The 24,603-nt window shown below is 49.9% G+C and overlaps 1 protein-coding gene and 1 pseudogene across 1 annotated transcript in view; one reads left to right on the top strand and one right to left on the bottom strand.

Annotated features, from left to right (window-relative positions):
* INPP5D (inositol polyphosphate-5-phosphatase D) overlaps nt 1-24,603 on the top strand; it is a 130,400-nt gene that overhangs the window by 74,639 nt on the left and 31,158 nt on the right. The window contains exons 6-13 of the mRNA XM_068543726.1: nt 1,151-1,238; nt 6,130-6,210; nt 6,361-6,432; nt 7,945-8,068; nt 15,727-15,833; nt 17,762-17,864; nt 20,152-20,348; nt 20,761-20,878. Coding sequence (XP_068399827.1) covers nt 1,151-1,238; nt 6,130-6,210; nt 6,361-6,432; nt 7,945-8,068; nt 15,727-15,833; nt 17,762-17,864; nt 20,152-20,348; nt 20,761-20,878 — 890 coding nt within the window. The remainder of the gene's footprint in view (nt 1-1,150; nt 1,239-6,129; nt 6,211-6,360; nt 6,433-7,944; nt 8,069-15,726; nt 15,834-17,761; nt 17,865-20,151; nt 20,349-20,760; nt 20,879-24,603) is intronic.
* On the bottom strand, nt 7,006-7,841 carry LOC137765484 (calmodulin-binding transcription activator 1 pseudogene; annotated as a pseudogene).

Genomic DNA, 24,603 nt, shown 5'->3' with positions numbered 1-24,603 from the left:
TATAAAAATACCAACAAAATTCCCAACAGAAGACCAACAATGGACATGAACAGTTTATAGGAAGAGAAATACAATAGAAACCAACCAGATAGAAGAATACTTAGACATCAGAAATTAAAGATATGCAAATCAATTCATCAGTATTAAAATGCACTCTTCTGCCCACTTAAAAGAGAGAGAGAAGAGAATAACAGAATTCAGATAGCACAAAGGATGAGGAGGCTGGAACAGTGACCAAGGCCACCGTCACTCAAAGGCTTAGCGGTATTGATCAAGAGCCATAATCTCTGGTTATCTTAAAACTGTAATTGAAAATAAGTAAAGAAGAGCTATATGAACAAAGCTGTTCACAGCAGCCTTTATTTATAATCACCAAGATCTCAAAATAACCCAAATATCTAGCAATTGATTTTGCTACATTTAATTGATAGAATATTTTGAAACCACTAGGAATGTTGAATGTGTAAAAACATGAACAGTTTCTGATGTAATAATAGATGAAAAATAGAACTCAAAATTGTCTGCCCACCATGCCCAAAACAATGGGAAAATAGAAAAAGATGAGACGGGAATGAAGGATCAATAAAGCCCTGGTATTGGAATTGTCAGCGTAGTAGACAATGACAGATCTCTCTGGGCCTCCACCTTAGCTGCTCGGAGGAGATGTGAACCGGAAAGCACAGACTGCTGGTACGCGAAGCCCCTGGGGCACCAAATTAAAATGCAGATTCCAGACCAAAGCAGGTTGGGGCCCAGACGTTTGCGTTTCTAACACTCGGTGAGGGTGTGATTCTTATAAACACTAAAGTTTGGAACCATAGATTACTAAATTATTTCTAAGTAGTTTTGTGATTCTACATTCAAATTTTCTACGGGCTGCGTAGTTGAGTGTGGCTAAACAAAGGTGAATCAGGTTTACGCATCGCGGCTCCAGTTTGGTCCTGGTCAGGACGGAACGGGTGGGGGGTTCTCAGGAGGTGGACCAGTACCGGCAGGCCTGGATCTCTGCCCGGGCTTGTCCTTCTGGGAAGGATCCCTGCCTTTGCCAGAGTGGGTGTGACCACGCCGCGTCTCCAGCTGGAGCCTGTGTGCCCGATGCCTCACTGGGTCCTCACTAATCCTTGACCTTCACCCTGTCTCTTGCCCCCAGAGAAGTCACCCGGACCCTCCCTACCCTGGAATCTCTGCAGAGGCTGTTTGACCAGCAGCTCTCCCCTGGCCTGCGTCCACGGCCTCAGGTAAAGACTTTGGGATTGGACAGATGAGATTGATAAAACCGGTGGGGGAAGGGTGGGGGGGGGTCGGATGGGGCATGGGGAGAAGAGGTAACCAATGTCCCGAGGGCTCAGAAGGAAGCACCGCCTTTGTTGGATCCCCAGAGTATGAGGGGGCCAGGGAGCCTCAGCACCCTGACTCCCAGTAAGGTTTATCCCCCCGCCCCTGCTGGATTTTGATTTGAGGAATAAAGATTTCAAATTATGCAACTGCCAGCAAAACTCCTTATTAGTGCTGAATAAGGAGGCAAGGCAGGACCTTTTCCCATCATTTCTCATCAGAAACTGAAAAAAACACGAGGTGCCTAAATGCTTGATCCCGCCTCATGCCCCAGGAAGAGCAGGTGAAGGCAGGCCCCCGCCAGACACACACACACACACACACACACACACTCACACGCACACACTTATGCATGCTCACAGCCTGGCAGGGGGCCAAGGCCAAGTTGTCTGTGTCACAGAAGGTGTCCTCGGCAAAGCTAAAAACAAGCACAGATAGGACTTTCAGAGAAAGCACTTGCAAGGGACAAGGGTTTAAAAATGTTTAAAAAGCAAACCCTTCCACACATGATTAAGTAAAAGCAACCAAATTTTTTAAGTGGGAAGAGGATTTTAAGAGCCTGTTTTACTGAAGAGGGACTGGGAATAGCTGGGATACCCTGGAAAAGATGTTAGTAACACCTCATTAGTAACTGGAAAATGACCTGCAAGGCAGGGAGCCCTCTTCTTGCCTCTCAGACAGGAAAATTTGATTGGTGAAGCCAGGACTTGGCTCTAACATGAGGGTCAGGGACTCGCACGGGTTCATTGCTCACAGTTGAGAGTGGAAATGGGTTTCCTGAAAGGCAATTTAGCCGTCAGCATGAAAATGTTTAATGCCTGGAGTCCTTCAAGCAAGCCATTCTACCTGCAGGCAGCTGCCTTAGGGTCTACATGTTTGCACAGAGATGTTGACAAAAATGTTTATCGTAGCTTTGTCTCTAAAAACAGAAACGCTGGAAACACAGAGAGAGAAAGGGTTAAAGTATGATGCAGAATTCTGTTCTAAGGTGGATGCACTGACTCCAAGGCATACTGTTGGGTGAAAAAAGCAAACAGCAGAACAATATATGAACTAGGATGTAAGTCTACATGTGGAAATCGTACCAGAAGTGTTTATACCCAAAGGGCTATTCTGTTCACCATGAGGAGGGGATGGAATTGGGCCAAAGGGGCCTGGGTCAGGGGAGACTTCAGGTTTGCCCAAATGGTTTTTTGGAGTTTTGTTTTGTTTTGTTTTGTTTTTTTAATTTAATTTAATTTTATTTATTTATGTCTGTGTTGGGTCTTCGTTTCTGCGCGAGGGCTTTCTCCAGTTGCGGCGAGCGGGGGCCACTCTTCATCGCGGTGCGCGGGCCTCTCACCACCGCGGCCTCTCCTGTTGCGGAGCACAGGCTCCAGACGCACAGGCTCAGTAATTGTGGCTCACGGGCCTAGTTGCTCCGCGGCATGTGGGATCTTCCCAGACCAGGGCTCGAACCCGTGTCCCCTGCATTGGCAGGCAGATTCTCAACCACTGCGCCATCAGGGAAGCCCTGGAGTTTTTTTTTTTTTTACTGAGAAAATTTGTGTTCTATTTGTACAACTTAAAAATTCATCAGGATAAAAAAAAAACCAAAAACGTAATTTTGCTTTCCTTGAAGTGAATGGTGGGTTAATTTCCGGGAAAGTAAAAGCAAATCTAGACAAAACAGAGACCCTACCAGACACTAAAATTTAAATTGTTTGAATACAAGACCACACACCCAAATCTTTGAAGTAGGATTAGAAGAGGGAGAAGCTTCCAGAGAGATAAGCTGATAACAGCCACGCCCCAGCATGGTGCCCTGCGTGCAAAAGGCCAAAGTGTTTGCATTCGGTGGCAGAACAGAGTAGCGACGGGATGGGACGTGGCCTCAGGATTTAGAGAAACGGTTCTGGCTGCCACCCTCCTGTCTGAGACCCTGACTTGTCAAGGAAAGCAGGCAATGTCTTGATACCTCCAGAAATTCACAAATGGAAGAGGGAGTTCCAAGGCTGCCTGAGGTAGAGGCAAGAACACTGGCCTCTGGATCAAAAACATCCAAGTTCAATATCTGACTCACCTCCCTCCCGCCTGCCCCGTCCTTAGTTGCCTTATCTGAGAAATGGGCATAGTCATATCTGCCACTGCAGGGGTATATGAGGGAGTAAATGAAATTGCTTGGGTGAGACATCTGGCCATGGTAGCCTCTTACCAGCACTAGGCCCTTTCCGTTAGGTAGGCAAGATGAGATGGGGACCCCTGCGTGACATTTATTTGAGAACTGCTGGGAGGTGCAAAATGCAACATTATCAAAATGACTGCTGGTCCGAAGTCTGGGGAGAGCCCTGGGTCTGCCCTATGTAAGAACAGAGAGTCGTTAACCTTGGAGCCCACATCCTCCGAAGTTCAACTGAAAAGCTAAGTTCAATAACTAGGTCAGCTTCTACAAACCCACAGGTGGCACTCAGACCAATTCGCCCACATTGAGGCTGAGTTGTGAATTTTGCCTTCAACCTCAACGCTAGTGACATTTGGGGCCGGGTCATTTTTTGCTGTGGGGGACTGTTCTGTGCCTTGTAGGATGTTAGCACATCCTGGCCTCTACCCACTAGAGGCCATCAGCATCCCCCAATTTTCACAACTCAAAATGTTCCAGACGTTGTCAAATGACCCCAGAGGGCAAAATCCGTACCAGCTGAGACCCACTGGGCGAGATCTACATTCAAATCTCAGGTCAACACCAGCTGTGTGACCTTGAACAAGTGACTCACCACTCTGACTCAGTTTCCCCATCTGCAAACCAAGGAGTAGAAGAGTCAATACATCTTAAACACACTGGGCATAGCATACGAACCCATCACATGGTCATATGTATTCTGCCTAACGAGGCAGTAGAGGCTAAGCTCCAGCGTTCTTCTAATACCTTTTGTTCCAAGAACTAACTCCCACTTGGTTGGTAGCTTCATTTATACTTTGTACATCTTTGCCAAACCTGCCCCGAAAGACATAGATTCAAAGAGAGAGTGGGGAAGACACCATCCTACCACCAGGTGATGGCCCGGGTAGCAAGCAGGCGATCTCCAGTGTCTGAAAGAGGATGAGGGGGTTTGAATCGGCCATCTTTTCAACTCTTTATGAGAAAAGCACCCCTAAAACAGGGGATCCTGTACTCTCCCACCTGCTGTCCTGCTCCATTCTTACCTGCATCTCAGCTCCACTCTTTTGAGCCCTCCCGCTGATCAATAATAACTGAAGACTGATTGAGAGCTTTATCAAGGAGCAAGGGCCAAACCAAAAAGAATTAGAGAAAGTCGTGACAAAGAGTAACTGCCCCGATGATGGCGGTGATGGCTGTGCTGGAGGTGGCCGTAGCGGCGGTACAGCTGATGGTCAGAAGTGATGGGGGTTGGTGACGGCAGAAGGAGAGAGCTAAAGCGGCTGCTGGGAACCTGAGGTCAGAAGCCTCTGTAGGGACGTCGCTGGGGTTCCAGTGGGTAAGACTCTGCGCTCCCAATGCAGGGGGCCTGAGTTCCATCCCTGGTCAGGGAACTAGACGCCGCGCGCCGCAACTAAGAGTGCGCAGGCGGCAACTAAGACCCCGCGTGTGGCAACTAAGACCCCAGTGCAGCCAAAATAAATAAATAAATAAATAAAAATAAATCTTTAAATAATAATAATACTTACTAAAAAAAAAAAAAAAAGCCTGTGTAACCTGGCTGACTTATTCAGGAAGGGGTGGGGTAAAGGGACATCTCCTCGTTGGTGATAACCCTCATTCCACTCTGCTTGGTGTTCAAGATCATCAAGTCTGGCGTTCTTGTCCTAGTGGAGGGCGGGGATGGTGCCCTTTTAACTCTACATCTCCAGCACCTTGGGAACGTGTCTGGCACAGAATAGGTGCTTTGTAAATATTTGTTCTGTGAATAAATGCTTGAGACTGTGGACTTGGTGCCAAGCAGACATGGTTTCCTGGCCTGCTGTGCCGTTACTAGCTGTGTGACTTCTGACAGGTAACTTCAGCTCTCTGGGCCTCAGGCATGCATCAAACAACTTTACCGGGCATCTTCACTGGCCAAGCACCAATGTCACAGCACCGGACACATTTCTCACGGTCCCAATTCTCACATTGTTTACATTCTAGCAGGGCAAGTACACAAAGAGCAAATAAACAATCGTGGTGATTGGTATGAAACAAAGCAGGGTGATCTAGTAGAGATGATTTTAGCTCGTGTGGTCAGGGAAGACCTCTCTGCGGCTCTGAGACCTGAATGACAAGGAAGTGGCCTTCTCAGGTGACATCCATGTTTCTAGGGATTCCTCAGAGAGTGTAGCTCAAGGCCAAGGGCAGATCAGAAGTGAGGATGAGCGTGGCTGGGGCTGAGGGGTGGATCATACAGAGTCTTCAAGAGTTTGGATCATTCCCTCTCAGTGGTGGGAAGCAGCTGGACGAGGGGGTTTCGAGCAGGGGACGGCCGTGTTTTGGAAGCAGGAGCACCGGTGCAGTACATGTAAGAGGGTGGAAAGGTTATCATCGAGGACAGGCCTCGGGTTTTGTTTAAACAACTGAGAAGCACCAGGGAAGAAGCAGATTTAGAGGGAAGAAGAAAGGAAGATGTATATTTTGGTCATGATAATTTTGAGACGGTTGTACATACCCCTGATTTCCTTGTCTGCAAAGGGGGACAATAATCGTACTCGTGGGGTTGTTAGGGAGATGAACCAAGATGAAGCATGGAAAGCGCTCAGCCTGACGCCTCTCAGTGGCTGGCACTCAGCATCCCGTCCTTGTTTGCTCTTTTCCTCATGTCCCAGGTGCCTGGTGAGGCCAATCCGATCAACATGGTGGCCAAGCTCAGCCAACTGACAAGTCTCCTGTCTTCTATTGAAGATAAGGTATGTGGGGGGCCCTGCAGCTTCCCTGGACTTCTCTCTGGCCCCCTCTTCGCTTGGAGAATGCCCAGGTATCCCTGTGACTCTGTCCCAACCTGTACTGCCTTCCCTTCACCTCCCAGCCTGAAGGGCCCCGTGCGTTCCTGCCCACAGGTCAAGGCCTTGCTGCATGAGGGTCCCGAGTCTTCCCACCGGCGTTCCCTCATCCCACCAGTCACCTTTGAGGTAAGTGGCTGTGGACTTGTGCTTCACAGGAGGGGCCTGGCGGGCATTCTGGTCCCTGTGGAAGGGGGGCTTTTGGCTCAGGAGGGGGCCCAACGGCTGGACTGAGATTGACGGTCAGCGGAACCAGCTCCCTGGGAAGATGATTAAACCGTAGAATGGGTGCCCAGATGAACCTGTGGAACCTTCGCCGTGGGGAGGCTCCCAAGGAAGGAGCTTCTCATTGGCCCAAGATGCCAAAACTTCGTCCTGCTCCAAATGGGGGCAGTGAGTGTCATCAAACAGAGGGCCTCCCCGAACTGGCTGCAAAATAGTGCCTCAAGGAGGGATTTGGGGGAAAAAAAGTGATTCCTGTGACTTCCCTGAAAGTGACTGAGTTAGAATCTCCAGGCCCAGAAATTTGTTTTTCTTTCCTTTTCTTTTTTTTTTCTTTTTTTAATCGCTCAAAGGGGTATCTCTATTTGAGGAAATCAGTGTGTGACACTTTGAGAGATGAAATGTTACAGCTTGTACACCAAAATCAAAAAATGAAATGAAATTTAAAAACGAAATGGTTACCAAGGTAATGCACGTCAGGGGATCAAAGGTGAAGGGTCACACATTATTAAAAAGAAATCCAGAAGGACGGCTGCGTCATGATCTCTCATTAGTGTTCCAACGGTGCCTCTCTTTGGGTAAACTTGAACATTTCAGCAGACATTCAAGCAGCTTTTTCGGTAAAAAGATTTTTACATGACTACTATTGCTGTTCCCGTGATCATCTTCTATAGGTGGCACGGTGTTGAGAACACAGTAGGTGCTAGTTCCGCAGAGTACGCTTCGGAAAACGCTCTTCCGGCTTGTTTTCGGCAGCCATTTCCCCTCCGCGGGCCACTTCCTCCTCCTCCTCGCGACCCGGACCCCGAGCGCGCTGTTTTTCTTTTCTTTTTGCCCAGCACTGGTTCCACATTCAGAAACAGGACAGGATGCCCACCCCCAAATCCTTCCTAGCCCTGATGACAAATCGGTATTAAGATGTATTTCCATCTTCGGAACATGCCTAGGCAACTGTCTTTTTCCTAATTATTATCGGTGAATGTTCATTTATTGGTTGTAATGAGGCCCAGGAGCGTAAATCTGTTACTGAAATCCTTTGTGGAAGTAGATGACACATCCGATTAATGAGTGTTGTCACGTTCAGCCGTGAATAAACCATCTTCCAGTCGTTCATCCGTTCCCTCCACCAAACCTGTTGGCGGAATAGCTGATGTGCACACAATGGACAAGCTGGGCTCCTCCCACGTTTTAGCGACTCTCAGGATCTGCCCACGGAAACTTCCTCTGCATCAGGGGAGGCTCAGAAACAGAAGCCCAGTGGTGCCGCACGGGAGGGACACCAGGGCTGGACACATGGCCAAGGGCTGCCCAGTCATATCGACAAGGGGTCACAGATTGGCACCGTGAAAGCACAGAGAAGGAATAACCAACATCTCCTCTTCCCCTCCCCTCCTTCCCCCCACGACCTCCTTTTCACAGGTGAAGCCAGAATCTCTGGGGATTCCTCAGAAATTGCAGCTCAAAGTTGATGTTGAATCTGGGAAACTGATAATTAAGAAGTCCAAGGATGGTTCTGAGGACAAGTTCTACAGCCACAAGAAAAGTAAGGCCCCCTCACGTCTGTAAAGTTCTCATTCTGCTAGTGCCCTTACTGTGGCCGGTCAGCAGCAGCCTGCTGGGAAAGCAAGTCCTGCCAGGCACCTTCTGCCCTCGGCTGGGGTACCCACCAACCCTCAGCCTGCCTGTGGGAACCCCCAGTCCTAAGGCTCCCCTCTCGTGCCCCCTCTACCTTGAGGCCTGCCCTGTACGCTCCACCTGCTTCCTCCCACCCTGGGGAAATGAGCTTATACTTGGCCCTGGGTGGCGGTTCCACGTGTGTTCATGCTCTTGCCTGCTAGGAGCTAGGCTGACGCGTGTGGTCATCATTGTGCCTGGTTCAGGCCCTGCTGACCGAATCAGGCTGCATCTCTAGGGTAGCACAGACAGAGAAACAGTTTAGCATGGCATTAAAGTCATGAGCTCTGTCTGAATTCACATCCCAGCTCAACCACTTAGCACCAGTGTGACCTTGCACGTGACACTTAACCTTCCTGGGCCTCAGTTTCCTCATCTGTAAAATGGGGATGATAAGGCTCATGTGAATGGATCTACGTGTAAGGCTCCTTAGGAAAGCCTAGCACATAGGAGCCAACTCTGGGCAACTGAGGCTTTGCATTTCAAACAAACTCATCAGTAAAATGGAAAATGTTCACACGCCAAAAACTTATAGAGAAGCTGCTGTGGGCCAGGCACTGGGGATCCAGGGTGAGCAGGATGGTCGAAGACTCTGTCCACGTGGAATTTACATTCCAATGCATTGAGTGGCCAATAAATATGTCAATACGATGATTTCAGCTATTACTGAGTGCTCCGAAGAAGGCCACAGGTTGGATGGAGAATAACTGGGGAGGGGGCGGGGAGGCAGTTTTGGAGGCAGAGTCTAGAATTGGCAGCCTTGATAGTGAGGATGGCAAGTGACAGCCTGCAGTGTGGCCAAGGTCAGGGGAAGAGAAAGGCTACAGAGAGGCTCCCAGGGGAGGGACACCTGGAGGACAGCAGGGCTCTGGGCAGCAACCAAGCAGAATGGGGGAAAATGCTCAGATGTGCCCCTGGCATCACTGGCCTCGGAGGCTGGCCTGCCAGGGAGGGGGCAGCTCCAAGCCTCAGTTTCTCCATCTGTACAATGCGGGGAGCCTATGTATCGTAACATGATATTTTCTGAGCCACATTTCCTTACTTGATCTCATTTTATCCTCACCTGGCCAACAGATTCCCTGAGATACTTGGTAAGCGCTGTGGACTCTCCCCTCAAATTTCACACAGCAGTTTGTATTCCAGTTCAGGTTTTCAAACCCCTGAAGACAAAGTCCCTCTGGTCTGTAAACAGTATTTTTTATTCTGCAGGGGCTCAAAATTTGTTTAGTAGCATATAATTAGGGATACCAGATTAGCAAATAAAAATACAGGATGCCCAGTTAAACTTAAATTTCAGATGAACAGTGAAAAAGTTTTAGTATAAGTATGTCCCATGCAATACTTGGAACATACTTATAGTAAAAAGGTATGCTTTTTTCTGTAAAGGAATCCCAGGCATCCTGTATTTTACCTGGCAGTTCCAGGCATGATCAGTATCTTTTGTTCTTAATAAAGTAGTATGAGAAGAGAAAGAACAGAGAAGGAAAAACAGAAAACATCAAAGTAGAGAGTAAAGGTAAATATTTTTTCATGAAACTTGTGTTGTAGTTATACATACACATGCACACACACATAGAAATTGTATGCATGCGGTCACCATGTAAAATCTTTCTCCTGCTGTCTGGAAGCAGAGGACTCTCCTCTGGTTCTGTTAGAAGCCTGACTTGTGGGATGGAATGTTCTGGAAGCAGGTTCTAGTTGGAGACCATGACTGATGGCTGGTGTTGAAAAGTTGGGAAAATCCCGCTGCACTAGCCTTGCCAAGCAGATGCCTGTAGGGAGCGTGGGCTGTGCTTCCATGCTGTCTGCCCACTGTCATTTAGCCCATGAGTTGGAGTGGCCTTCAGATATTGTCCTGGGTCAGCACCACCCACTCTGAAGCTCTCGCCAGCAGAGATGGCAAATAGGAGCAGGTCACAGCACATCCCACAGGGGTCTCTAGGGTACACGACACGAGCCACAGCCTTGCCCCATCAAGAACACTGGCCTGAGCTGTCTATTCAGATGGCAGATATTTGGCCTGACAGCCAAGCCCTGCAGTTACCACCCATCACCCCTAGAACCTCCTAGGGCTGGACATCCAGGCGGGGCGGGAAGGGGATTGTGTGTTCAGCACCAACTCGATGTCAGACACTATGCTGGGAACAGCAGGACAGAGGATAAGAGCACACATGGGCTCCGGGGCTAGACTGCCCAGGTTCAAATCTAGGCTCTGACGCTTGCTGGCTGTATCATGTTGGCCTAGTTGCTCAACTGCTCTGTACCTCCATTTTCTCATCTGTGAAATGGGAATAATAGGCTTGCCATGCGTAGGCGAGCTAATGCCTGTAAAAGTACATCCCATGTGCCCAGAGGCATCACTGACCCCACGGCAAAGTGTCCAGGTAGAGGCCATGGGGGCTTCCCCACAGGGGCCTGCCCTGTCCTGCAACCTCCTGCTCCTGAGTCCCACCTGGGCTGTGGCACGAAGGCCCAAGGGATACTCTCAGGGCAGCAGGGGGGATGGAAGTCTGGGGACCAGCCCTGTGCAGGATGTGGGATGCAGAAAGGAGAAAAGTGGTGTTAGGAGCACAGGGAGGTGTTAGAAGCCCAGCCTTGAGTCCCAGGTCAGCCAGTTGTGACCTTGGTCTAGTGCCCTCTCTCTGTCCTCAGTTTATTATTCTGTCAAATAGGTATAGTAGCATCCTGTAGGGCTGCCGTGAGTCTTCAATAAGTAAACATCAAAGTACACAGTGTCTAGCGTCTAGTAGATGCTCAAAAAATTGGCTGCTACCACCATCATCATATAATTATCCCTCCAAGGCAGCTTTGAGGAAGGCAGAACCGAACAGTGAGGAGGACGACGGATCAGGAAACAAAGTCCCTAGACACTGGAGTGTGACAAGCTGTCCTATTCACGCAGAGTTGGGATCGCAGTGCCGGGGCAGGACCGCTCCGTCCACTGCCAACTTGGGCAGGAGAGCTGGGGACTTACTGAGGGTGTGAGCAGGGGAGGGCTGTTGAAAGTGATGGGCTTAGAACCATACTTTCCTCTTAACGGCCACAGAGACTGACTTGCAACTGAAAGGAGTGGACCCAACTTTGACAAAAGGAAACAGAAACCTACAGTGAGTAAGGAGATTGTCAGAGAGTGCCTGATTGCTCTAAAAACTTGAGGTTTCTGGACTGAAAGAAAAGCTCCTCAGGATTCTGAGAAGCACTGTGAATTCTTGTCAGTTAATTCGACGGACATTTTTCTTTTGAGCATCTTCCGTGGGCCAGCCCTGAGTTATAGCCCTCCTTCAAAGAATCTGCAGTTCAGGAGAAAAAGCTGACCTGTGCGCATGTATTAGAATGTGGGTCAGATGTGAGGTTAGCCCTGGAGGAGGACTGACGAGCTCTGTGTGGGGCTGTGCGGGGAAGCTTCACACCACAGAGATGGCTCTGCCTGGGACTTCGGAGGATGAAGAGGTCACGGGGCCCTGGTGACCCGGGGTGTGTTCTAAGTGCAGTGAGCCACTGTTTGGAGGTTTCAAGCAGGGGAATGGTGTGATCCCCTCTAAAATGAACTCTGGCTGCTGTGCTGAGAATAAATGGTGGCAGAGGGCAGGCAGAGACAGGGAGACCAATTAAAGGGCTGTGACAGTGGCCGGCAAGAGGTGGTGGTGGCTTGAGATGGGGAAAGATAGGCAGATTGGGAACGTTCTGGAGGTAGAACTGCTCAGACCGGCTGATGGAGGAGATGGAGAGGGGCAAGGGAAGAGGAACCAAAACGATTCTATGTAACTAGGTATGGGAACAAGTGGGCCACTTACTGACCCTGCTACTAACACTAATAGTAGTATTAATAATACTAATTCTGAGCAAGCAAGATGTCACGTCCCAGGGGCGTGACACAGTCCTGCAAATAGAAGGAAAACCAGAAATTCAGAGGGAAGGAGACATAGCCTAATAGCAGCAGATTTGGAGAAGCTGGGGTGTTCCGGTTGGCAGCAGTAGGAGTCACGCTGTGGGACACTGACTGCCTCTGACAAGGCTGAGGGGACTTCTGAGAGCACGGGCCCCCCCACGATTTCCCTAGAGTGAGACTTCAGCTCAAGATGGTGGCTGAAGACACACACGATTGTCAGTTCCCTTCCTAAAGGCAAAACTCACGGGGACAAAGAAAACAGGAGGGAAGAGAACGGCAACACAATTCTGAATGCTGGAAAGCAGATGGATAATGATAACCAACTTATAGGAGCCAAAAAAGCTAAATTTTAAGTATGGCATAGGAAAAGTTGAGACGCCTGACATACCACGGAACCACAAAGGGCATAGGAATCGATAGCAACCGGGGCGCCTGGAGTGAGGGTGAAGCTGGGGTTATAAACAGCAGGATTGGATGAAAATCTCTTTAAAAGCGTTAGACCCACCAGATCCCTGTCCGTGCCACGCAGCCGGCGGCTACCCCTCACACATTAGGCGGAAGACCTGAGCTTTATTCTCTGGAGGAGGGTAAGGGACTGGGGGACACCGGGCCTGGTGAGGGCAGAGGAAACTACCAAAAACAGAGGGCTCAACAACAGTTACTTCTGAACGCTGAGACGCCAGCCTTCACCCCTGCCCAGCTCGGGGTGCTGCCAGCCAGGCCCACACCCTGCAGGCAGGCAGTTGGAAGATTCTTCCTGGACCACGTGACCAGCCCAGGAACAAAAATCTAAAGACACTGCCATGAAGAGGTTCCCCACAAATCAACCCGTGAGACCACCCAGTGGAGAAACCTTGCTGGACAGTCCCCCACTGGCACTCTTGGGATCCACAGCCAAGGACCACCAGACATTGGAGAGAACCCTGGAATAGGAAACGTGCAGGAAACAAATTATGACAGTGAAAAGAAATTGGACCAGGAAACAAGAACAGAATGCTACTAAAGGAGCATTCCGAGAGCAAAATAAAAATGAAGAAAAAGGAGGAGGAAGGGAACAGGAGATTAGTAAGGAAAAATAAAAACATTATAGCAGAATCTTTTTTCAGAAATTTTTTTTTTATTAATTAATTAATTTATTTTTTTTGGCCGTGTTGGGTCTTCGTTTCTGTGCGAGGGCTCTCTCTAGTTGTGGCAAGCGGGGGCCACTCTTCATCGCGGTGCGCGGGCCTCTCACTATCGCGGCCTCTCTTGTTGCGGAGCACAGGCTCCAGACGCGCAGGCTCAGTAGTTGTGGCTCACGGGCCTAGTTGCTCCGCGGCATGTGGGATCTTCCCAGACCAGGGCTTGAACCAGTGTCCCCTGCATTGGCAGGCAGATTCTCAACCACTGCGCCACCAGGGAAGCCCAGAAATTTTTAAAATAACTCAAAGGAATGGTGGAAAGATAAAGTTAGGAAAGCTCCCAGAAGGTAGAACAAAAGGACAAAGTGAGGAGAAATAGGAGAGAAGGGATTTTTGAAAATTAGAAGACCAGCCCAGGAGGTCCGATACCAATATAATGAGAGTCAGTAAGAGAAAACCGGGAAACAGTGAGAAAATACATTGAAGAAACAATTCAAGAGAAGTTCTCAGGACTGAACAATATCAGTTTCCAGACTGAAAATGGCCCACCGAGTGTCCAGCACACTCTGAGGCACATGCAACTTTGGAAAGTCTCATCACCCTGGATTCTAAGAAAAAATCCTAAAAACTTCAAAGCAAAAGATAGATTATAGCCTGTGTCAGGGGTCCCCAAGACCATGATCCAGGTACAGTGAGTGATTCTCCAGGAAAACTCCCAGGACTCAGTGTAGAGTCATATAGCTGTGGTTTGTTACAGTGAAAGGACATAGCACAGTCAGCAAAGGGAAAATGTGCCTGGGATGAAGTCTAGGAGAGACCAAGCACAAGCTTCCAGAAGTCCTTCTTTCCCTCTGGGGGTCACGCAGGACATGCTTAATTCCTCCCTTGATGAGTTGTGACAACACATGTGAAATGTCATCTACCAGGGATGCTTGTTAGAGACTCAGCATCCCGGGATTTTACTGGGGGCTGGTCATGTAGTAACCTTCTGCCTGGTACACGCCCAGACTCCCAGAAGGAAAACAAATATTCAGTGTAAACCACGCTGTTGGTACAAACATCACAGGCACAGTGAGTTGCTCTTAGTTCTGGGGATGCTGGGAACCCTCCCCAAATCCAAGGTCCTCGATGCCAACCAAGGGCCACCTTCAAGCAGACTTTCCAAGGATAGCGGTCAGGCTTGCCACGTGAACTCTTCTGCATAAAGATGGATTAGAATGATGTTTTATTTCTCAGCAAACTAGAAACGATTGAGCAAGGTCTCAGAGTCCTGAGGAGAATTATCCCTAACTTAGAGTTGTGTCAGTGAAGTGTGAGGGTAGAGTTTTCAGACATGCAAAGCTTCCAGAAATGTATCACCCCATCCCTTCTTTCTTGGAAAGCTACTAGAGATGTTGCTCTACCAAAAGGAAGGCATAAACCGAGGAAGAGGACAACATGGGATCCAATACAAGAGAGACAGAGGTGAATGGATTTCCCAGATGATGGAGAGGGAAGGCCCTAAAGTAACGCCTCTGCATCAGGCCTAGAGAAGGCTCTGCACCAGTCTGGAGAAGAGAAGGCCCAGAGGCTCTGGGAGAGGCTCCCTCAGGATGGTGAAACTGATGAAAGTGCTTGACCACACAGAAAAGAGAGTTACAAACGGAGAGAGTTAGGACCACTGAAAAAATATGGCAATTGTTAACTCCAGGAAAAACAGAAAGTTGTGTAGGAAAAAGAAAGCAATCAGGGCTTGTCTGTCAAGAGCATTCCCATAATAACAAACACTGAATGCTTATCTGGCCAAAATGATGATATAATTATTAGAAGGATGATGGAGGGACTGAAATTATACATTGGCAGGGGGAGGGGAACGGTGAGGTGGGGGAACAGGTTGTAAATGTGAAAGAGAGCTAACTAAACCTTTATCTTCTACAGTGGGAAGTCAATATGTAATAAAAATACCTAAGACTGAAACACCAGGAAGTAGCAATATAAGCATCTTATTTAGAGTCATGAAGTAAAATTCCAAAAGAATCCATTAAAAGAATTGAAAGTGGTTTCCTCTAGGGAGCAGGACATTGGAGGGAGGTGGGGTTGGGGAGTGCTATTGTTCGTAAAAATCTTGTAGAACAAGTTGAGTCTTTTAGTCGTTGATAGAGGTAAAAATATTTAATTTTTCATTTAGATATAAATTCAAAACAAGCACAAGAGGGAAGGGAGGAAGAGAAAGGAAGGAAAAGAGATAAGGAGGAGGAGGAGAGAGAGAGAAGGAAGGGAGAGAGGGAGGGAGCTGAAAAGATGGACAGTCACACTGTCTCTGCTCCGGCCAGGCCACCCTTCCTGTTCCAGGCACCACCCTTCCCAGCCATGGGCTCCTCCCTGTAAGAGGAGCAAGGATCTGGGAGACCAGGCACAAATCTGGTGCTCAGCCTGGACACGGAAAAGTCAGGACTGTTGATGGTCAAGTGCCAGAGTATAGTGGAGAATCTACATATTGGGTGATGATGAGAAAAATGAACTTTCATCCCTCTTCAGTCCTGCAGCTCATCAAGTCTCAGAAGTTTCTGAACAAGTTGGTGATTTTGGTGGAAACAGAGAAGGAGAAGACCGTACGGAAGGAATATGTTTTTGCTGACTCCAAAGTAAGTGACGACAAACCACTAAGATGGGCCAAGAGGGGAGTGAGGGACGCACAATTTCTGAGGCTTGCTGTCTGCCTGGAAGTTGGTACCATGGGCTCACTCAGCTCTCACAACCCATTTCCCACCTGGGAAAGCCAAGCGCAGGAAGCTGAGGGGGTGCGTTCCAGGCCAGCTGGGATTCAAGCATCACAGCTCCATCCTCTCCCTTTGCTACCACACCTGCCCCTGAGAGAGTGCATCCTTTATCAGCCATGTCTTACTAGCCCTGAGCCCCACTGGGGGGCTTTGAACTTCCCCGGGATGCACCCGGAGGCCCTCAGGGGCACCCCAGACTTAAATCTGAGTCTCAACCAGCGCTCCCTCCATTTCTACACTTTGCCCCACTCTGCAGAAGTGAGAGTCCCTGCCAGGCCTGGCTGCCGGAATAAGAGGTGGGTGGGCAGATGGAGAAACTTGGGATCTGGGCGTCGTGGTGGGCCTCTGTACTGACGGTGTCTCTGTGACCTTATCCCTCACTTCAGACATGCCAACCAGGGGCTGAAACCCACCCTCGCGGCCCTGCTGTTTATCCTGCAGTGTACCGCTCGGATGAGGCAGGGCACAGAGAGCTCCTAGAACGTGAGGTGTTGGCTGACTGTGTCGGCACCATGGCTTTGGGACAGGGCTCCTATCATAGGCTCACAGGGACAGCCCCATCGAGTGCCGGGACCCAGCTCTTTCTACCTGTGTGGCAGGGGTGGGCTGCTGGGAGGCCAATGGGGGGTCCGGGGGTGCCCAGAACTGGCTGAGAGGGTGAAAAGGACTGGGAGGAATGATAGAGAAGGAACTGGGAAAAACAAGGAAGTGGGAGCCAGACAGGTGGGGGAGGCAGAAACCTGGCTGGGCATTGTGCTGGGCACATGGGCAGAGGTCCAAAACCCAGTTCTGCTCATTGCCGCAAGCTCGGAAGGACGAGGCACAGCAGTAAACCGAGGCACTGAATATTGAGCCATTTGTAACTAAAAGCAGGTTTCCATAAAGACAGCCATCACAATTCTTCGTGAGCTGCTTTCTTCAGAGGGAACTTAGATTTGCAATTAGATTGAATCGTATGAAATTGCCATCTACGTAGGTCTGAGACAGTCAAACACTGGTAATTTCATACGGTGCAGCCTAAAACTTTGGGGCATGCTTGTTTGGTCACCCTGCCCTATTGAACCGTAAGCTACGAGAGGGCCACGTCTACTTTGTGCCCTACTGTGTACCCAGCACGACTAAATGAAGACTATTAAGAAGGCAATGACAGCCTTTGTGTGTTCTTTCCTTTTTAATTATTTTCTTGGATTTAAATTTTCTTTCATTACATAAATCATCTAATTCTCATTAGTGAAAAAGTACACAATAAACAAAAAGTTTAAAATAGAAACACCCCTATACCACTAGTAATCCTTGGACTCTTTCAGGACGGTTTTTGTTTGTGTTTTTTTAATACGAATGCAGTGGTGCTGTTCATAGTGTTTTGTCAACTGGTTTTTCATACTAAACAATGTATCTTGACCATCTTCCCTTGTTGATGAAGTACTTCTGCACCAAAATTTTTAAAACCTATGGTCTTCTAGCATATGGATGACCTATAATACAGTTAGTAATTCCTCTCCTAAGATTGGACACGAAGGTTTCTAATATTTTCTGCTGCAGTCCCCACGATGTGGTCGGGTCTTCGAACAGTCCCTGATTCTTTCCTTAGAGTCAGGTCCTTGCAGTGGAAGGGCTGGGTCAGAGAGAAGCCGCTCTCTTAAGACCTCGGGCACGTATTTCCAGATGGCTCTCCTGGAAGTCCACACTGATCTGCGCTCCCCTCAGTTTTCTTGAAGCTGACCAGTCCTTTGAAAGTATCATGTGCGGGGAGGCAGTGGCCTGTCTGAGTCTGTCTGCCCTTCAATCCCTAGAAGAGAGAAGGCTTCTGCCAGCTCCTCCAGCAGATGAAGAACAAGCACTCGGAGCAACCGGAGCCCGACATGATCACCATCTTCATCGGCACCTGGAACATGGGTGGGTCCACACGCCACCCCGCCTCCCGGCACCTCCCCTGGGGTTCTGCTTTGCTGCCTCAAGCATCCTTACCTGTCTCCCCCCAAACCCCAGTCCCGAGACGTGGGTACCCATCCTGAGACAAGGGGTAAGAGAAACAAGCCCTGGGATTCTCATACCCCAAGTGCAGCTGAAATGGGTTACGTTGCTTGTCGAAACTGGAAAGTCTGAATATATGGGTGAAGAGGCTCTTGGGCACCTGCCAGCCTTGGGCAGCTTGCCAAGGGGCTTCAGTCCTGGAAGGAAGAACTCCCTTTTTGATTTGGGCTGCCAGGTTTATTGAGCAAGAAAGAGAAAGAGAGATGATGCCTAGTTGAATTTGAATTTCATATAAACAACAAATTATTTTTTAGTATAGGTGTTTAGCTAGAAATAAATACATACTAAATATATATTATGATAAATATATATACTATATATATTTACATACTAATATATACTAAGTATATATCATATACTAAATATATAAATATACTGAATATAAATTATACTAAATAATTATTTAGTATAACTATTCGGCTAGAGATGAGTGCAAATATACACCAAATATGCATTGTACTAAATATACATAGTATATACTTAGATGCTAATACAAATTTTTATACTAATATGAATTACACTAAATAATTATTTAGTGTAAATAGTCAGCTAGAAATTTTAAAAAATTAAGTAGATACAGAATGTCTAGTTAATTTAAATTTTAGACAAACAGTTATTGCACGGGACATACTTATTCTACAAATTATCCATTGTTTATCTGAAATTTGAATTTGACTGGGCATCTGTCTCGCCTACTTCTGTCTGGAGCGGAGTCAGGACCACCTCCCGATGCAGCACAGTGTCACCCAGCAGCCCCCCGGGAGGAAGAGGCTGAGCAGAAGCCCTTCATGGAGGGGGAGGGGGACAATCCGAAATAGAAACGCACCATGGGACTCCTGGCCTGTCGCTGGGTGGAGGATGGGCTGGCGTTCCAGGAGGGAAGTCAGGAGAGCTGCCCACCCCGATTCCACCAGCCCCTCCCTCCCCAGACCTTCACGCCCAGAGATTCCAGGGGTCCCGGCAGCGCTGAAGTAGAACCCTTGCCCAGTTCCTGTGTCCTTCTCTCCCCACCAGTGTTTCTTATTGGCCGCCTGATTTCCTCAGCTCTCACACTTGGGGGTTCATGCACGTGGGCACCGGCCCCTTCCCGTTTTTCCCTCTGCGAGCCTGGACGTCTTAGATTTGGCTGGGCACGGTTCAGGCCGTCCAGGTGCACAGCTGCCGGGGTGCCCTTCACACGGCGTGGAGGGAGCTGGCCAGGGCCCTGCCGCACCAGGGCAGCATGCGAGGGTCTCCCCGAGCAGAGACCACCGGGCCCCAGGGTTTGTGCTCCCATCCTGAGCCACAGTGGGAGCAGAGCTCGGCAGCGGTCAGGTCACTCCAATTCTTGGCTTCTTGGCACTTGTGAACCAAGAAAGTTACCTCTTTGAGAAAAAAGTTTACTCGACCTCCAAGGGCATTTTGAGGGAAATAAATCTTTATCATCATTTCTTAATTGAGCTGTTTCAGCTCAGCTTTTGAAATGGCACTAGGGGGGCCTCCATGCTCTTCCATTTCTCTGGCTAACTCCCGCACACCTCTTGGTTTTCGGCTGAGATCTCTCTTGTGCAATGAAGGCACTGTTGTCTCCTAACCATGGGTTAGAAGCCTCCGTGCTAAACTTGTCAGCCTACAGCGTTCTCTCACCACCAATGGAATGTAAACTCCTCGATGCCCGTGTCTCAGTTATCACTAAAGCCCCAGAGACTAGGACAGTGTCTGACATCTTGTGTACTAGTTCAAGTTACGGAATCTTCAGGTGTTTCTAGTCTTTGTAACTTAACTCTATGTTTACAAAGAAATGTAACTGAGGGAATTACCTGGCAGTCTAGTGGTTAGGACCCCACACCTTCACTGCTGAGGGCCCGGGTTCAACCCCTGGTCAGGGAACTAAGATCCCGCAAGCTGTGCAGCGCTACCAAAAAAAAAAAGCATTGCTTTAAAACATCAGTATTTTTTTTAAAAAAATCTAAAAGAAAAAGAAAAGTAACTGAGTTCTCACCCTCCCTGACATCCTGGGGGATGACAGTACCTAGTTCTTTAAGGTGTATTTCGTTGGGGGAACTGAATGGTTTCCAGTGACTATGTGAACCTCTCCCACCCCCCACGTCTGTTTTGAATTCTCCTGATGTACCTCTGACTCACTTGGTGTTGGGTTTTGCTGTTGAAGGTAACGCCCCCCCTCCCAAGAAGATCACGTCCTGGTTTCTCTCCAAGGGGCAGGGAAAGACGCGAGATGACTCTGCTGATTACATCCCCCATGACATTTACGTGATCGGCACCCAGGAGGACCCCCTGGGAGAGAAGGAGTGGCTGGAGATACTCAGACATTCCCTGCAAGAAATCACCAGCATGACTTTTAAAACAGTGAGCAGTGGCCACAGTCCTGGGTGGGACTCCGGGGCAGTGGGCTGGGCAAATCAGAAGCATCTCAGAAGCAAGAATGTGCTCAGTGGTCCCCACCCCCACTTCCAGGGCCAGAGAGGGGCACCTGTATCCAGAAATTAATGGGGTCTATGAGCATCGCTCATCACTGGGGTCCTCCCCCTTCCCTGCCCGAGCTTGTCGGTCATCTTTACTTCATCGAAATCTCATCAGTGCCGGCTCTCATCTTTAAGACACTTTGTCTCATCTGTGAGGCGTCCTTCGGAGTCCCCCAAAGTGTAGCGATTACAGACAGGGCGCCCCACACCTGGGGCGAGGGATGGGTGTAAATCTCTTGCTCTGGGGTCAAGCACTGTGTCCTGGCCCAGGGTCACAGCCTTGTCCTCCCCGCCAGATCGCCATCCACACCCTCTGGAACATCCGCATAGTGGTGCTGGCCAAGCCCGAGCACGAGAACCGGATCAGCCACATCTGCACCAACAACGTGAAGACGGGCATCGCCAACACGCTGGGTGAGCGGGGGGGGCTGTGTTCCCCGTAAGCTCGCTCCTGCCGACACGCGCGTGTCCATCCCACCTGGGATGGGTGGTCCTCCCAGCCTAAACGCCCTCGGGGTCTACACCAGTGCTTCTGGGCATCTGGCAGAATGTGGGTTCTGACTCAGTATACGTCTCAGGAGGAGCCCGACATTCTGTTTCCAACGAGCTCCCAGGTGGTGTCAGCACTGTTAGCACACGGACGCTACCTTGAGCGTCGCGGACCGAGGACGGGGGTTGACAGACGTGCTGTGAAGGGCCAGGTAGTAAGTACTGTAAGCTTTTCAGTCCACGTGCACCTCCTCAGCCCTGCTGCTGACACACGAGAGTAGCCACAGACAGCAGGAACATGAGTGAGCGCGGCCGTGTCCTAGAAAACTGTATTTACGAACAAGTCACGGGTTCAGCTTGGCCACAGACTGACTGTAGGTTATGATGCCTGGTCTAGATCTAGACGGACTCAGGTTGGAGGTGGAAACATTGGTATCAGCTGTGAGCCTGTGGGGCCCAGTCAGGGTGCTTCAGAGAATTGAAAACAGCAGAGGGCTGCATGCCTGTGAGTGTGAGTGTGTGAGTCTGTGTGTGTGTGAGAGACAGTATGTGAGTCTGTGAGTGTGCCTGTCTGTATGAGTGTGTTTGTGAGTCTTTCAGTCTGTGTATGTGAGTCTGTCAGTCTGTGTGTGTGTGAGTCTGTTGGTCTGTGTATGTGTGTGAGTCTGTGTGTGTGTCTGTCAGTCTGTGTGTGTGCGTGTGAGTCTGTCAGTCTGTGTGTGTGTGTCTGTGTGTGTGAATCTGTCAGTCTGTGTGTGTGTCTGTGTGTGTGTGAGTCTGTCAGTCTGTGTGTGTGAATCTGTCAGTCTGTGTGTGTGTCTGTGTGTGTGAGTCTGTCACTGTGTGTGTGTGTCTGTCAGTCTGTGAGTGTCTGCCTGTCAGTCTGTGTGTATGAGTCTGTCAGTCTGTGTGTGTGTGTGTCTGTGTGTGTGAGTCTGTCAGTCTGTCAGTCTGTGTGTCTGTCTGTGTGTGTGTGTGAGTCTGTCAGTCTGTGTGTATGAGTCTGTGTGTGTGTGTGAGTCTGTGTGTGTGTGTGTGTGAGTCTGTGTGTGTCTGTCAGTCTGTGTGTGTAAGTGTGAGTCTGTGTGTGTCTGTCAGTCTGCGTGTGTGTGTGAATCTGTCTGTGTGTATGAGTGTGTGTGTGTGTCTGTGTGTGAATCTGTCAGTCTGTGTGTGTGTCTGTGTGTGTGTGAGTCTGTCACTGTGTGTGTGTGTCTGTCAGTCTGTGTGTGTGTGTGTGAATCTGTCAGTCTGTGTGTGTGTGTGTCTGTGTGTGTGTGAGTCTGTCAGTCTGTCAGTCTGTGTGTCTGTGTGTGTGTGTGAGTCTGTCAGTCTGTGTGTGTGTGTGTGTGTGTGTCTGTCAGTCTGTCAGTCTGTGTGTGTGAGTCTGTCACTGTGTGTGTGTGAGTCTGTGTGTGTGAGTCTGTGTGTGTGAGTGTGAGTCTGTCGGTCTGTGTGTGACGTGAGTGCGTGAGGGCAGGTGCACCCACATGGGGGCCGTGGGCTGAGGCTGAGGGCGAGGCCAGCGGTTTCTGGTGGCTGGTGTCAAGGACAGGACAGAGCCCCAGAGGTAAGAGGAAGTAGAATAACTGCTGGCATTGAACGTGAAAAGCTGTCTCAGCCTTTCTGCTGACAAACCGCAAGCTGCCCGCGTCCACGCCCACCTGCCCTCCCTCCTTCCTGTGGCAGCTGCCCTGCTCCGAAGCCCACGCCCTCTGCTGCCCAGGAAGCTCCTCTAGTCCTCGATCCCCGGCCGCCTGGGCTGCCCGCCCCCTCCCACCAGCCCTTCCCCAGCCAGCAACGCGCTCCGACCGCCCGACACAAGGCAGAAGCGCACCTCGACCGGCCTCCCCCCAGCCGCCGCCCCAGCCCTGGCTCCCGGGATGGAGCCGAGTGTGTCCCCAGCCCCCCAGCACGGTGCTGGGCCTGGGCTCCTGACCACTGCTCACGGCGGCCTGCTCCCACGGACAGATGGACGGCGGGACGCTTTCGGGAGCGAGCGGCCGGCAAAGCGTGTGTGGCGGGGGCTAGAGCAGATCCAATACTACCTGAGACGGCGTCCAGGGGCCTCTCTGAGGGGGGGACATTGGGACCCAAGTCCGAGGGCAGAGGAAGGGTCCTCATGGGAGGGGGGTTCCACGCAGGGGGAACAGCGAAGCCAAGGCCCCGTGGTCCCTGGGCTCAGCTCTAGTGGGTGATGGGACAAGGCCAGAAAGGGAGGCAGGAGGCCTGGGCAGTCGGAGGGCAGCTTGGAGGTGGAGGAGTTCCCCTGTACCAGTCCCTCCCTGCCTCCCCTCCCCCGTCTCCTGGGGCTGGTCTCCCCCCTTACCTCCCCCCGAATAGCTCCCAGCCATGGTCAGCACAGGGCAGGAGCTCAGTGAATGCTGGCTGACTGGCGGAAGATCTACGACCTCTTGGAGAGCTAAGACCTTGTACCCTGTGCAAGGCCGTGTGCTAAATGCTTTCCGCCTATTATTTAATACAGGCGCCCTGTGCGGGCAGGGACTGTCATTAGTCCCATCCGCAGACAGGGCTCTGGAGGCTACAGTGATGTTCCCTAACCTGTCCGAGGCCCTGTGACAAGGAAGTGGTGGGCAGGGATTTAAACCCAGGCCGCACCGCAGGGTGGGGAGAAAGCTGAGAGGAGGGGCCTCCTGGGGGCGAGGGGAGCAGGGCTGCCTCACTGCCAGGGGCAGCGGGGTGGGGGGTTGGCGGGGGGAGGGGGGCAGGAGGCCCGGCCTGGCTCGGCCACTGGCTGGGCTGTGGCTCCCCTGAGTCCCGAGGGGCAGAGCCGGGTGATCTCCAGGGCCCTTTTGCTATCCAGCCCAGACAGAATGTCAGCCACTTGGGTGGTTTTAAATTTTGAGTACCAAATTCAAGAAAGGAAAAGGAAACAAGGGAAGTCCATTTTAATAATATATCTTATCAAACCTCGTACGTTCAAAATATTACCATTTCAATAGGTATTCAATATAAAAATTTATTAGATATTTTACAGTCCGCCTTTGTTACCGAGGCTTACAATTCCGATGTGTCTTTTACACTTTTACATCTCAGTCTGGACCTGTACATCTCAAGTGCTCAGTACGTATGGCTCACAGATGCCGTGACAGGCAGAGCAGGTTCCCAGACTTCGGCATGTGTCAGAACCAGCTAGAGCAGTGTTGGCAGACTTTTCCTCCAAAAGGCCAGAGAGTAAATATTTCAAGCTTTGCAGGTCATGCATGCAGTCTGTGTCCTAATTACTGGACTCTCTCTAGGGGCGTAACTGTGTTCCAATAAGATGTTATTTATAGACTCTGAAATTTGAATTTCGTATAATTTTAATGTGTCACGTAATATTCTTCTTTTGATTTTCCCCCAACTGTTTAAAAACATACAACCCATTCTTAGCTGGTGGTGGGTCAGTGTCTGCCTAACCCCTGTCCTAGAGGACTTGTTAGACATGGATTACTGGCTCCCACTCCTGAAGCTCTGATTCAGCAGGTCCAGGGCGGGGCCTGAGATGTGTACTCCCCGCAGGTTCCCAGGTGGTGCTGATGCTGTTCTGGGGAACGTACTTTGAGGACCACTGGTCTCAGTGTGGGTTTTGGTCTCTCCGGGAAGCTGGAGTTAGCTGGTGGAAGGTCACTACCCTCTGCCCCCCAGCC

This window comes from Eschrichtius robustus, chromosome 5, assembly GCF_028021215.1.
Source record: "Eschrichtius robustus isolate mEscRob2 chromosome 5, mEscRob2.pri, whole genome shotgun sequence".
NCBI classification, from domain to species: Eukaryota; Metazoa; Chordata; class Mammalia; order Artiodactyla; family Eschrichtiidae; genus Eschrichtius; species Eschrichtius robustus.
The sequence above is the reverse complement of the archived record's forward strand: the minus strand, read 5'-3'. Positions and strand labels throughout refer to the sequence as shown.